The 16053-nt window shown below is 38.9% G+C and overlaps 1 protein-coding gene across 2 annotated transcripts in view; it reads right to left on the reverse strand.

Annotated features, from left to right (window-relative positions):
- LOC133216989 (contactin-3-like) overlaps positions 1-16053 on the reverse strand; it is a 104683-nt gene that overhangs the window by 67616 nt on the left and 21014 nt on the right. For both annotated transcript variants that reach the window (XM_061362114.1, XM_061362115.1), the window contains exon 2: positions 9684-9818. In XM_061362114.1, the coding sequence (XP_061218098.1) occupies positions 9684-9738 (55 nt within the window). In that variant the 5' untranslated portion in view covers positions 9739-9818. The remainder of the gene's footprint in view (positions 1-9683; positions 9819-16053) is intronic.

Consider the following 16053-nt stretch of genomic DNA (forward strand, 5'->3'; position numbering starts at 1 on the left):
ACCCTGTACTGGAAATGTTAAAGGCTAATATTATTCCATTTGTTATTGTACAAGAAACTGAAAGGTTAATTACGGCATAAATAAAGCTTTTGTCCAAGAGACTAGCAGCTGCTCATTTAAAATTACCAAAAAATAAAACTCTAAAGCATTCATTTTGAACATTATCATTAAGAACAACCAAGTCAGTCCAGTTTCTTCTGGAAGACTTTTTAAAATACACTGTTTATTCTCAATTCTGTTGTTTCCCTGAACATCTGCCAAATTATCTGTTTAATCAATTAAGATGGCAGATAAGCAAGACTGGGATACTTCTGTCTAGTTTGTCATCAGAAGGTAGAAGAAGCAATAGGATGCCTACTCAGATAAGATGTGAAAGCTCCATCTTCATTTCATTACACAAACCAGCGCAAGACAGGCAGTTGGGGTGGAAGCCAGCAACAACTTCCAAGACCTCACTTCTGAAGCTCAAGAGTTGCCAGTGTTGGACCATGCTAACCCAAACAGCATCTGTAAAGAAGCTCCTGCCCTACCTTCACCACATGTGGTATGCTACATTGCTAACGTCTCTGGAACAGTAAACTGAAGCCTTACAAGTAAGCAGCCATACACTAAATACCAGGCAATGATCCAACAAGATATTCAGCAAATATAATTCCTAAGGCACTGGAGTTATCACCAGTCTTATTTAATATATATTTAGGGTATAGATTTAAGTATTCTGTTAGGGGTTACTATTCAGTGCAACCAAGCTCTACAAGGTTTTCCAAGAAATATATTGGAATTACTTGCTATATTGTATTGCACTTTAAACTGCAGGAGGCTGAAGCACTGTATAAGTACAGATGTACAGCTTTCATGCTTAGTAATATTTGCAGTAACAAAATTTTATCGTAAGACAAAGCACTTCAAAATTTATTCTCTGTAATTTACGTATAAATCAGAACTGTCACTATCCCAAATGTCTCCATTCAAATGTCATAAAATTTGCATTAAGTTTAATTAATGAAGAGAAAGACAGCATTTGTCTGTGGCAAGGAAGCATTAGTTGTCTGGAGGTGGGGATTCAGCTTTAAGGTTAAACAGTATCTGCAGCAAGAAGTAGCTGCTTTTCAAGATAAAGTTTTCTTCAGTTTGGAAGACAAAGGAGAAACTGAGGAGACTCTTCAGAGGTATCTAAGGTGTCTTCTAGAAGAGTTTTAATATCACAGCACGTTCCACACTTACAGAATTAGATATTTCTACTGATAGGAGTAGGCACCATCAAAATACAGGCTCCTGCAAATCCACTGATCTTGGAAAGAGTCCATTACATCAATGACAGCATTTTCACTGACTTGGACCATGCTGGGTTTATATATAGCTAACAACAAAAAAACCTTCAGATCATGACCACAGCTGGTCTGGTGGAAGGTGTCCCTGCCTGTGGCAGGGAAGGTTGGAAAAAGATGAGCTTTAAGGTCCACCCATCCCAACCCATTTTATGATTCTATGAACAAGACACATTTATTCCCTCACTTAATTTCAAGTGGACAGATTAGCATTGTTCTCCACTACTCACCTTACTGCCATACTGACAAGGAATGAAAACAAGCCTTAAAAACAAAGAAACAAACAAAAGCCTTTCTCAAACCAAATATGCTCCATTGGTAGGCTGAGAACAGAAAACTCGCAATGCTAAGGCACACACACAAATGTACAAGACTACTACACAAGTCGTAGGAACTACCACTACTCCACAAGCTGCAGAAAGGCAGAGGAAACATTTACACTGGTACATAACAAAAGGTAAAACTGGGTCTCTCCAGTAAGCTACCATCATCCATCAGTTTACAGGCAAAGATGCCTGCAGCAAGGCAAATTTCTTGCCCCCGAAAGCCTACATACCAGGCTTTTTGCTATACCTTTTCTTCACCATAATAGAGTAGTTAGGCTTGACAGTATAGAATCACAGAATGCTGGGTTTAAGTACAAAGGGTTAGCTACAATGGGTGCCTTTTCAGATTTACAGCAGCAATTTTGTTACCAGGTCTGTATGAAGCACCCATGACATTAAACAATTTATAGAAAAGCAGAACTCTAGGATCAGTTCCTCATTTTGTAACTAATTCAATAAGCAAACAAAATTTTCTATCAGTGTAATGAATCTTGTCAGCAATATACAAGCAATTCAAGCTAAACAGTTCTGACAGTCACTATTGGCACAGATGCATTTTAACGTTATGACTATGCATATGTAAAGTACAAAAAGCATATTACTATTAATATGCAAAACCATTATGCATTAAGATACAGACTAGCTCTGTCTGAATGCTGTAACTCTTAATGAAAACAGAATTTTAACAAGAGCAGTGTCATAGTGGTAAGTGATGATAGCTATTTATTTTTCCTACAAATGGGTTCTCAGCCATACAGAAACTCCTCACTGAAGACTAAATCAAAATTACTGCAAGTTTCTAAGACCTATATCTGTTTTGCACAAGGGAAGACATTGTTGACATTCTGCCAACGTCCAACAAGCCTACACTAGGAATTACATTTATGACTGCAAATATGACTCCTACATGGGATTATTTTCAATACAAGAATTCAACAGAAATGCAGGAGTTATTTCCTCATCTACATTCAATCAACAAAATATTGGTATTTAGTACAGCCCTTGGTTTTAAGAAATAATAAAACAAACAAAAAAACCCCAAATAAATAAATAAATAAATAAATAAAGCACTCTTGTGGCTTCAAAAGATGCTTCGCCACTAGGAAACAGCATCTCGCTATTCAAGCACATACCAAGAGGAAGGTAACAGATGCATCCATGTGTATCAGGTAAAAGACTCTCTTAAACGGATAGCACACATAAATGCAAGGTAGCACAGAAAAGAGGACCCATATCACACTGGTTTTTCTGTAAGACTCCCTTTTTACTCTCCAAATCAATATGGGACAGAAGATGCAGGGTCAAAACACTAACCTGACCAAAATCCTTCGCATGTGCTCAAGCAAATCACCCACCACTTTATAAAAATGATATTCCAGGTGTGGAAAGCCAAGCTTTTCCTCTGAAAAGGATACTGCTACTTTCCTAATGGCATGATTTAATAGCAACAATATATCAGTAAAAACATGTAAGGTTTCTTTTCATTCTCTTTGGAAAATAAAGAGTAAGAATCAAGGCTTTCCCATTTCATAAGTGTCCTAAATTTAATACTAAGACAGAAGAGCTGTGGATCTGAAACATGAGACTGCTGAGCCTGAGGGTTTAACAGAGTTGTTTCTGTATTAGGCGGAGAAAACCAACAGAAGAAAAAATGAAAATGAAAACAGTGAAAACATCTGAATTTACATTAAGTAATACATAGAACATGGTCTAGTTTTAAACTCAGACTATTAAATAAGGAATTAGAAGGAAAACCTCCCTGTTGGCAAATGTCAGTGTAAAGGGCCAACATAGGAACTAGGCTTCAATGTCTAAAATACTTTCTGTATGCTACAATAGTCTTTTAGATGATGGATTTTTGGGTGCATTGCCTTCATTTTGTTTGGGGGCTTTTGGTTTGCCAAGGCTTGTAATGGCTGGGGGAAGAAGTTTGTTTGTGTGGGTTTTTTTGTCCTGTTTGGATAAAAGTGCAGTCAAGACAGAGTTAGGATACAGCACTTGTGGTGGCAACAAGTTAGAAGTTTACCATAGGAAGTTAGTCAAAAGGGATTCTACAGATCTCACCCTGGTCACGCTGTCTGAGATGTGCCCTTTCATCTCCTGAAGAACAAAATTTTCATGCATTTGCACACATAGTTCTCCTTGTTTCATTTCTTTGAACTTCCTTTTTATTCACAGCTCTCTTTCCCTTCTAACATCTTTCAAAAGTTGTTTTTCCTCTTAATTCTCAGGAGAAACTTTAAAAAGATACCTTTCCAGGGAGAACATGAGTAGTCAGTTTTAGCAATATAAACCAGCTGAAAACAGGAGAAAATTAGGAGAAAGCAGAAGAATCTAATGAAGTGCAAGCACAGGCATGAGGTGCTGCTGTGAAAGGCTAGGTGAGCAAACAGAGAGCCCTCCTGCCAGCCAGGGCTGCTGGAGGCAGTGCTCCCCATGGAGTTTCCTGCTACCCTCAAGCTAAGAGGTGCAATAAGCCATAGCAGGAAAATCAAGACAAAATTAGCAAGAGCGGTAAGAAAAACCAGCTGTTGTGCAGGCTGCAGAGAAGCAGTTGACACGTTTCTGTGATAGGTGTTTACCGTAATTATCTTCAATGCTCACCATATTCACCAGTCGCTGCAACAGCAGCACATCCCAGTTTGCAGTACACTTATCCTCCTGCATTCTGGAAATGCAGGCAGTGCTACCCAGTTCACCAAAAGAGTACATGAAATCAGCTCGGGAGGGCTGGAAGTCCATACAAGCACCAGAAGTACCACACCCAGAATCAGTTCATGACTTCACCAAAGATCATGGCTTAGTTTTGCACTTCAATTGTTCGTAGTGTTCTGCATGTTTTATTCATTTCTATCTTTGAAGTTGCTCTTCAGAGTAATTTAAACACAGCATTACTGAAGTATGTTTTGAAATTCCTTTCCTAACAAGGTAGACATTTTGAAACTCCATACATATATATATATATTTAATGCTAAGTAATCACCTTTTTGCTCCCCACGGTAAATGGACAAAAAGACTGCAGGATCATTAGTAATACAGATCTAAGCATACATCAATAAACAAAAACCCAAGGGCCTTTTTTTTTTTATTAGGTACTCTCACTTCCCAACTTTGATGAACTATGAAGATGCACATTAGATAAACAGAAAACAATTTAATATAGGCTACTGCAATAAGAGAACTAGTTTGAAATACATTATCTGCAAGGACAGAGAACGTCAAGGTTTATAAGCCAAGATCAGCAGCATCTCCATTTCTGTAGCTATGATGTTATTTCATAACACTGAACTTCAAACAGGTCTTGAAAAGAACTTTTTGCTTATAAGCAGAGTATAAGACAAATTGTTTTCTGTATAGAGTGTCATAACACCTGCTGATCTATCTTAATGATAGGCTAAAAGAAAAATGCTCAAAACTCTTTAAATGTCTTGAAATAAATTCAACTACCACATTCCCAAGTGAATTTTAGAAGTATACTGTTTCAAAGCTCCACTAATAATATTCAAGCAATTGAAACAAACAGACAATATTAGCATTAACTACCTGCCCAGTCTCCAAATAGCAGAAGATCTGTATGTCAGGACTGAGAGCTTCCATGGAGCTTCAAGCGAGATGTGTTAGGCAGCTGGAAATGCTCAATTCAGGCTGTTCAGCAAATTACACCTGGCTCAAAGTCTTGTCTCTGCAAGCACTGACTGTAACTCCAAGCAACATTCTCAACGAAGTCAATATAACAATATTAAGTCAGGGATATATATAAATTATGGGCACTCAAGGCTTCCAAGCGGTCCTGCTCTGTTCAAGCCATCTGGCTTTTGGCAATGTGAAAAATAACTTCCTTGACTTCTTGCTGGTCGTCCAGTCTAACTCCCCATGGTTACTAAACTGACCTTTAGGAAGTACCCAATTGAAGGAAGATGATGTGAAATAGATGCAAAGAAAGAGCTAGCAGGATGAACACTGAAAGATGCATTTGCACTTCAAAATATTAGCAACTTCTTCCTTGTTAGTGCAGCGGTCATTGGAAATTTAGTGTCCTAATCAGCAAACATTTCTTTATTAGCAAACACAATGGTAGTCAACCTTGACTAAGGCAGCCAACCTCGCTACTGAAAATACTGAACTCTGAGAGATGCCAATTGCTGAATTTGAAGTTAACATCATCCCTTTCATTCCATGTCTCTTTGTACAGTTACATTTCATAAAATCATAGAATGGTTAGGGCCAGAAAGGACCTGAAGATCACCTAGTTCCAACCCCTGTGCCATGGGCAGAGACACCACACACTAAACCATGTCACCCAAGGCTCCATCCAACCTGACCTTGAACACTGCCAGGAATTTGCATAGAACCACTCGCTTGTGACTAGACTTTTTTTTCAGGACATCATTCAGTACACTTGGTTTAATGCAGTATAGTACAGAATACAGAAGTCTTCCTGTTCATCCCAGATCCTTAAGACTTCCCTTCTTCATAGGCAGCAAAAACAAAACTTGCTTTCATCTAAGTTGCTTTTAAATCTAACCCAAAAGAACTGAGATTACATAAAAATCTAAGAGATTAAAGGACAAAAAAAAACCCTGCAACGGTGGGTGAAAATCTTTTATCCTTGTAGGAAGAGGTTATGTGCTTCTCCACACAAACCATGGCTCGAGCAATCTGAGCAAAGCTTTGAGGGTAGTTCTGCACATGTTGCAGCTCACACTCCAAATATTTATTTACAACTCTTCAAACACTGATGTTTACAGACTTCTCCATATTACTCCTCATAACAGATCAGCAGTGCCTGGGGGATGAGGAGGACCCTGTGCTTTAAAGTTAGCCTCACCTGCTGGGTCTTGATGTAAGTCTCATGTAAATCCCAAAGAATTCTATTCCATTTTGAAAAGGAGCATATTGAAATTCAACACAGCAAGCCAGAACATTTGCATGCTTTGCAATTTAAAAAGATACAACCTCAGTAAAGTGATGTTCTTCAAAAGAACTTACTGTATGCTATCTATGAATGGAATATTGGGCCTTTCAGCTTTCCTTCTCATACTTCCTTTATCTCAGATGTATATTAAAATTCAAAGGATAATAACTATTAAATTGTATAAATGTCACTAAAAACTTCAGCAAGATAAAATTGTTAGTTCTCACCTTCCTTTCCTTTTACCAATCAAAAAAAAGAAATCTTTAACCAATTAAAAACAGCCTTTTCTTTAGCATCAATACTCATCTGACACTAACATAACCACAAAACATAAGGAAATCATTCACTGTACTACAAATAACACGCATAATACCAATTACCAACATCACATGAAAATTATTCATAATTTACATTGCAATACTTAACTAAAATATAACAAAACCCATACCCAGCAGATAAACACCAGCAAGGCTACAGTCTGAGAAAAAGCTTTAAGTAGCTAATGATTTTTAATGTTTCAGTCTTACCTGTTGGTCCTTTTTCCCTACAGTATCCTTCATTACATCAAATAAGCACTTGAAAAAAGTCTGGCTTAGTCTAGATTTAAATTAAAAATAATGTATCTCCTTTGAATGACAGCTCTACTGAACAGTCAGCAGAAACCCAGTTACACGAGGGACTCAGAAGCACATACATACATTCTGCTATAACAAATCATTTTGCTGACATTTATAATGCTGAATTTTGCCAATTCAGATGTGGAATGGCTAATTGGCCTTGTAAGTAACTCACCAACAATAACAGAGCTATAGTGGTAGACATTACAGAGAGTGGACTTATTTCCTCTAAGACTTCATTTGAAGACCATAACCACATTTCCAACTTCAAGAATTTCCACATACAGTCCAAAAGAAAGGCACAGCCCTGACTGGGACGTTTGCTGCTGCTGGAAGTACATGAGTGGCATCGAGAAGTGCAGTGTAACACTACCTTTCATCCTCCCACAGGGAAACAGCTCCCTGTCACATTCTCCCTCACTGCTCCGGAAGGCCCAAAAGAAGTAACAACTTACTGCGTGGCTTTTGCCAGAGCAGCAGGATGGGCCAGACTCACACAGGCAAAGCATTGACCCTGCAACAAGGCAGGATCTATGCAGAAATAGTACTAAAACGGCAGCTTCGCTCCCAGCAGTTTAAAGGAGAGAAAAACTAAGCCCTTCTATTTCAACCAATAATTATGTGCAAGTCTTGTATGACTGTTTCAGTATCACAAATAGCCAAGACATCTTTCAGAGAGCAATCTGTAAAGTAGTCCTGCAGGAAAAATAATTGATATATTTGAGTCTCTCAGGACTTTCTTTTTCTATAGAAACTGACAGAGACAATTTTAGTGCCTTTCGCTTTACAGATTGGTATAACAATGTGACTACCCTTTCTTCAAAGTTTTTTACTAAGACAAAAGCAAATCCTGGCCTTCTGAATCTTCACATAAAGCTAAATCCACATACATTAGTCAGAACTGTGTTTCTGAGCATGTCATGCAGGAATTCAATCCTCCTGAGGGCAGCCAGAAGACAAGCACTGGTTACAGGAAGAAGGGGAGAGAAGAGGCTGGCATAGCACAGGCTGCAGTATCAGTAATCACAGCTGGGTGACTGCATAGGCCAACCACAGCATCTCTCTATCCATCCCTGCAATAGAGTTGTTGAAAGGAAAACACATCTATTCACAACAGACTCAAGTTACAAACCATTTGATTTACATGTTTCCATTTAAGTGCATGCACATGTACTACCCTCCTTCCCAAAGTAGTGCTGGACCTTCTGAGGAGATGCATGTAGGTAATTTGGGCACGATCAGTTATACCTGCTCTTTGCAACCCTGGCAATGCCAATGTGCACTGAATAACAGAGTCAGCCTCCGAGAGCAGAACAGGGGCCTCTCCTTACCCCCTCACACACACTTTGGCAGTACTAGGGATGCTCAAACAGAACACATGCCGAACGAAGGGATCACCAAAGAAAGCGTGGGGCTTCTGCTGCTGCTTTAAGCATTGACCTCAATAAGGTAAAGAGAATTACTCAGAAGAGCTAATGCAGCAGGAAAGGGAAGACCTGAAAAGCAGTGCAAGTTCCAAACATGGAATTGTCTGCATAGTAGGACAAGCAAACCTTTGAACTGCTGAAATGGTGCAGCGATAACACGGTGCTACTCCTTGTGAATAAACCCATTTTTAAGTAAACAAAGTTCTGACAAAAGATGGAGCAATCCTTCCCAGTTCTAGCGACAAATCAAAGTTTCCAGCTTAAAAAAGCACATATCACAGCTATTAAATCAGCATACCTACAATGCATGCATTATAAATAACATACTAATGTATTCAAATATCTTTCACTTGCTTTGAAAGCATATCCCTACGTAGTTACTTTGGAAAAAAACTGTTAATTCATTCAATGTTAACATTTTGTAGTATGATATCTATTGCACACTCGGTTTCTAAACTCTATGTAACATTTGCATTTCAAAGCCTCCATGATTTTATTCCTGAAGAGTAGCGCAAATCTGGAATCTGGAGACTTATAGAATCATAGAATAGTTAGGGTTTGAAAGGACCTTAAGATCATCAAGTTCCAACCCCCCTGCCATGGGCAGGGATATCTCACACTAAACCATGTCACCCAAGGCTCTGTCCAGCCTGGCCTTGAACACCGCCAGGGATGGAGCATTCACAACCTGCCTGGGCAACCCATTCCAGTGCCTCACCACCTTTACAATAAAGAACTTCCTCCCTATATCCAATCTAAACTTCCCCTGTTTAAGTTTGAACCCGTTACCCCTTGTCCTATCACTATAATCCCTAATGAATAGTCCATGTCCAGCATCCCTATAGGCACCCTTCAGATACTGGAAGGCTGCTATGAGGTCTCCTCGCAGCCTTCTCTTCTCCAGGCTGAACAGCCCCAACTTTCTCAGCCTATCTTCATACAGGAGATGCTCCAGTCCCCTGATCATCCTCCTGGCTCTCCTCTGGACTTGCTCCAGCAGTTCCATGTCCTTATGCTGAGGACATACGCATGACTCTAAACTGAAGTTCAAGATTATTGTACATTGTTACCTCCAAGACATCCAACAAATGATACCAGGAACAACTGTTTCCACAGCAGCAGCATCTTCAGTGAGCCAAATTCAGTAGTTCTGGTTCAGTCTCAGGTAAACCGTATCTGTAGTCTTTCAGGTGGCAAGGTTTAATCTGTTAAAAAAACCAAACGTAAAAATGAATCCCTTGATGATCCCCAAGAACTTGCTTGTTAATGATGTTTTCAATAAATATAAAGTTGACAGATCATCTGATGGTCCTCTTTTTTCCTGTGACTTAACCCTCAGCAGAAGGGTACATGTATATATCACTTTCAGGCGCATGTACGAGATGGCAGACATTACATTGCCCAGCAGAAGCAGAGCTGATGGATAAGTGGATTTTGCAATTCCTACCTCCCACCAATCTCCAGCTTTTATTTATTTGTAAAATACACTAGTTTTAAAGGAAGATAGAGTACATGAAGTGCAATCATACAAAAAGCTTAATACATTTGTTACAAGAGCAGCTTGCACTGCACTCACACACGTTCATGTTGTAGCTAGCATAGTGTATCCAAGGCCACAAACTGATTTACTTAAAGCCATGTCTAACCCATTCCTTTTTATTTTCAATACTGAATCTGTACTTGATATGCGGAATGGCATTGCATAAATCTGAAGAGGAAGAAAAACTGATGCCACCACCAGTGAACATGTTGCACTCTAGTGCATCAGGTATAACAACATGCTGTGAACTATTTACCAGCTTCCATTTCTACCTTTGTTACTGGCTAGATGGTAAACTGTTTGCCACGGTCTACCAGCCTGGGTGTGATGTTATTTTACCTTTATTTTTTCCTAAAAAAGCTTTACAGTAAGTTTTCGGAAGTTGTATGGCAACTGCAGCCTTTATATTTTGTGTGTGTTGCTCACACAGCATCCTCTTTCTTCAGAGAAAGAACAGCCAGGCAAAACACGAGGTTCTGCAGTACATAAACCAGACCAAATAGTTCCTTCAGGAATCAGCCTGCAGACAATGCACAGAAGTATTACGGTCAAGAAAGCAAATTCTAAGGAACCAAATCTGAGATGCCTGAACTTGATTTTTCCACGTGATCTGTATTTCATGTTACAGTTACAAGTGTTTAACAATTCTGTAAATCAAGTGTCTGAATTTCAAGCTAAGTACCCCAGAAAAGGAGATCACAGAGAGGGTCTCCTCTGATACATTCCCACTCCATGATTCGTCAGCAGAATTTAATCTCCCCAAAAAAACATTGCAGGGGCCTTTGCCACAAGAACCCTACTTTTTCTCATCTCTGGCTCACCCAGGGGCACTATCAGCTTCCACAGCAAGACACACGGCACTGGCAGCAGTATCCTCCCCCCTGTAATGTCAGGGGTATTGCTTTCTTATTTTCTCATGTGTTTCTACACCAGAAAAAAAAGCAAAACCAAACCCTCACATTTCTATCAAGTAATAGGTATTGATCGCTCAGCAGGTAGCTGCTGCCAGCAAGAGGAAAGCTTACTGTAGGGGTACAGCAATTCCAAAGTACCTAAAAAGGGAAGGAACAGCCCACCCCCAGACAGCTCTCAGGATCAGGCAGTTTGAGCAATCGCACACAATTCTCAAGATTTAATCTCTGAACAAATTTTACCATATGCAGCTAACATTATTGGTTTCCAAAGGAAATCACGCAACTACAATCAATTCAGTCAAGTTTGCATGTTAAAAACACCTTAGCAGTGCTTTCGCAACATTATAATTCATCTTTGCCTTGAGCCAAAACTCCCTGGAGGTCGAATGCACATGCTTGAAGAGAACACATAAAGGAAAGTAGACACTTGCTTTGTGTCAGACTTGAAGTTATTTTCTTTTTTTTTTTAAAGGAAAAAAAAACAAATGACCAACAAAGCAAAAAAACCCCAAACAAACAGAAAATGAGAAAAAAGACTTTTGGTTGAAACTGAAAACTTGGGTTTGGGCATTCCCTGTCTTTTGTTTTCAGGGCAGCCACAGAGGAGCAGCCAGACAACTAAGCACCAGCCCAGGACACAGCCCCAAGTACTCCCACAGCCATGCAAGTGCCACACCAGCCTGGTGCAGACACACCTCAGGATACCCCCAGGTTTAGGCTGCAACATTAAATCCTGCCCAAGCACTGTAATGCTAGCCCATGGAAACCACTGATTTTAGAGCTGCAATGACTGCCCTGAGCAGCGATAGCCAGAAGGTCTAGGAAGAAGAGAGGGGAAGAGGTACTAAAGTAGGAATACTAAAGTAGGTCACTCTCCAATGTCAGCTTTCTTGCAGTCTTACAGGGAATTAATGAAAAAACCCAAAACCATGAAAAAGCTCAAATTACTTTAATTTTTGTACTTTTAGTGCTCTGGGCAAATCAGAAAGTGATAGATTCAATTCAGACTGGTGGGGGGGGGGGGGAGAGTGCTTTAGTAGAAGTTAAAAAAATTGAGACGTTTTATATGTGGGTATAAAATCATAAAAATACATCCCAACATCCGCCTGCATTTTATGTTAATAAATTTTAATATCTAAAATAGACCATGCCAGTTACCAGCTAGCAAACATTGTAAGATTTAAATTACTTAAAATGCTTTATTTTCACTCCATTCTGAAAGATTTTGCTAATCTAGGATCTATGCCTGAATATGAAAATTTCATTTTTAAATCATGACACTTAGTAATGTTCAGATTTATAGCTTTAAGCCAGATAAACGTATCTTTATGTTTAATAACACATCAGTTCTTTACAAAGGAAGATGCAAATTCACATGCACAGCCATGTAACACCAACCAGATACCAAAGTATAAAAGTCTTGATGTTTATCCTCAGTTTATTGTTGAGCAACAGCCTTCCCATTGAAGAATGGAAGCCAAAAGGTGATTTTCTCTGCTGACACCATCCCAGTGCTGCTGATTTGCTTTGCAGCCCTTCAAGTACCTAAGACCCACCATGGACTCCCTGCCCTCTCCTTGGCACCAAGGTCACGTGTGACACAAGCTGGAGGATGGTATTTGGCTGTTTACAGACCCTCAGAGACTGTTTGTAACTGGAGTAAGCTCATTGCTTTGAAACTGCTCAAAAATTAAAAATAAAAAATCAGCACTGCACCTCAGCTTTACTATAACCACTTCAGAATAAAAATTAAGAAAAGTTACTGTATTAATTTAAAAATTAGACACGCATCAGAAGTAACAGAGGAAAACCCATTCTATTACAAAGGCTGCGGTGAGTTACTGTTCATAATATATGTATTCCAATTCTCCAGCACGTGAAAGTAATCTGCATCAAAGTTATTCACTGCCGAGGGCAGGGATTCAAAATCAGATGACAACGTTGAGCATCTCTGTCACCTTCAAAGCTCCTTAGACAACCCTGGATAACACAGGTCATCCACATTCAGAAAGTGGTGAGCAAGAGCACAAAAAAAGAGGTCCCATCTCCTTTCCACTTGACTGTAATGTTTCAAATATATCAAATCTTACAAACAGAGATTAACATAGCAGCAATACCAAAGAATAATTTTACCTCCCCCTCCCTCATTTTGCAGGACCAAAGGGGTAGATCCACATCATCACTCTGGTAGTTTGGAAATAACTGGACTTAAAAGTTACCTCCACAAAAATTCAGCACTTTGTATGTAAAGGTGAAAAAGAATAGAAAAGGCAAGCAGCACCTACCGTGGTTGGAAAAGATGGTAAAGAAACAAAGACAGGAACACCCACAGAACACATAAAAGGAAATAAAAATATATTTTTAAAACTAGAAAGATTCCTAGTATTAGAAAGTGCTCTGGTTTCAAGAAAAGCCAAAGATATTTCAAAAAAGTAAGAAAGTAAAACTGCAAAGTGGTGAGAAGACTGCAGGAAAAAGTAACAGATTTAATTTATTGTACATTTATTTGACTTTCAGAGATAAGTAAATTCTCATGAGTTTCTCTGAGCTCTCTGGTGAAGACAACCACCACAGGATAGCAAATAAGAAAAAAAAACACCAAACCAAAGCCCCAAATAAACCATCAGACAAATTACATACAATGAACAGACACACATAAAAACCCCATAAAACTAGCTGTTCCTAACCTATGCACTTTCAGGTCATACAATATAACAAGTGATGGAGAGGAATGTCTGAAAGAAACAGAAAGATCGGAAAAGGTTCAAGAGTCAGCAATTTTATTCAGACCTTAATTTATACTACCAGAGCCAAGTGTAAAAAGGAGTAGCTCCCTATAGGTAGAACCTTCATCTCTATATACAGTAATGGAATTCATCAGATCTAGCTGCCAAGTTCAAGTTCGAGTTTGAGCTAGAGGCATTTGTACCATCACCAAGCCTAAATTTATCAGGAATCCCTGGAACTTCGGAGAGCTACAGAGACGCAGAACTTACTTCTCTGTATTGATCGCAAACCACATCACAGAAAAACTGATGTACTGACACTAGAGGTCAGCCTATCTTTGCAAAGGGAAAGAATTATTAGAATCTCATCTTGATGAACTATGAGATTAACACTCTAGTTAATGTTAAAGTCATCTCCATAGGGCAATGAGATGTACCGATTACCATGTAACACCTCTCAGCAACTTCAAGTGTCCCATTTCTAGTTTTGAGGGGGAATATACATTTCTTGCTTCCCTCCAAATGAAATTACTGGCTGTGAAAAATTACCAGATATATTTTGTTTCAATGAAGAATGCCTACATGGTGGGCTGTTACCTTCCACATCACTGAATCAAGCCTCTGCCTCTCATAGTCCCCACTCTAAGACTAAAAGGAACATGTGCCATGATGAAAATATTCTAGCTTTGCATAGTAACAACACACTTCTATATGCTCACTTAAAAATAAATAAGTAAAAAATGCCACAATTGTAGGCTTTTGAAAATCCAAAAGGAAATACAAAAAAAAAAAAAAACAAAACAAACAAACATAAAACCAACTACAGAAGAATTGCATTTCCACATAATTTATCAAGTTAGGTCTTTCTCTAATAGCTAACCTTTAGTCTGTTTTGATACTACGAGACCCCAGTTCACTTAGGCTCATCTCTGCTAAGTGCAAGTTAAGAATGCTAAACATATATGGAAGCATCAAGTCAAGGGCAGATTTATCCAGTGCTAGCGCAGACCACAAATTTTATTATTTTTAATTATTTTTTTTCAAACCAGTATCTGTTATTTGTTCTATTGATGCAGACATGGTAGCAGCTCAAGACAAGATCTCAGAAGAGATTTTTGTCACTTGAAATAAATAGTTAATTCAACTCTGACATCATCCAACAGGCAAATCTAGAGAGCAAGTTATCCAAGTAATTTGATGTTAGAGATTGGAAAAGCTTTGGAAAAACAAGATACAGAGGAAATATTGAATATTACGGAGCCAGCACTGCCAACATATTTCTGAAAGAAATGCAAATACATCTAATTTACCTGAAAGACTGTAAATAAGTAAGAATTGACTTGTTAAAACCTAAAAGCAGAATGATAAACAATAGAGTTAAAAAAAGAAACTGCTAAGCAATACCATGGCTTGTTCCAAAGAAAAGTTTAAAATGGTGCTCCAAGGAAAACTGTGGCTGCTCTGACTCCTTTGGGGTCTCATTAAATTCTTATTCCATAGCTGCATGGTAGCACCACTCATTAGGAAGTAGCCTTTGCAGGTAGCAGTTGTGAGGCTGCCTGTGGCTCTTCCACAGCCTTCCCATCCCTACAGGGGCATCAAAAATAGACAAATGATTCTGAAGAAGCTGGACTGCAAGTGCAAAAGGAGGAAGAAAGTTTTAGAGAAACTTCACCATTACCAAGCACTAAGTAGGATTAAATTCATCTCCAATGTGTCACTAGCAGAGATTTCATTAAAAGCATTATTTTAAACAAAATTAATTTGCAAAAGCTTAAAACAGAAGCAGCATGAACTGTTCTGCTGAGAGTTGTAATACAGCTTCTCTTGTCTCACTGCATTTATCGACTTTTTCAACCACAGTCCCCTGCTTCACCTGCCCATCCAACCCTGGCATTTTATCTAAATCTCTCCAGTACATGGACCACACTGGTGGTGTGCATCTTCCCTAGCCCTATACTTATTTTAATCCCTCCTTTGCTCACTTGAACAATGAATGTTCCTAGTAACTGAATGCCACTCCCGCTGTATACTAATCTTTCTACAGGGTCATGAGGCATGTCTCTTTATACCTCTTTATTTGTTACAACCCTCTCTGAATACACCAGAGTTTACTGAACTCAGTATCTGCAGATCTTCCATTTAAGAGCTAGAACCATTGCAGAAAGTTTTAACTCAGCTGAGTCTCTTACCACAGGGAGTTATTTAACGTCGACAAAAGCAGCAAAGTTGCAAAAAGAAAATAATTAAGGAATGGCAT

The sequence above is a fragment of the Neopsephotus bourkii genome, unplaced genomic scaffold (assembly GCF_033783945.1).
Source record: "Neopsephotus bourkii isolate Nb327-2 ecotype Australia unplaced genomic scaffold, CSIRO-AGI_Nbou_v1 NB_1080, whole genome shotgun sequence".
Taxonomy (NCBI): Eukaryota; Metazoa; Chordata; class Aves; order Psittaciformes; family Psittacidae; genus Neopsephotus; species Neopsephotus bourkii.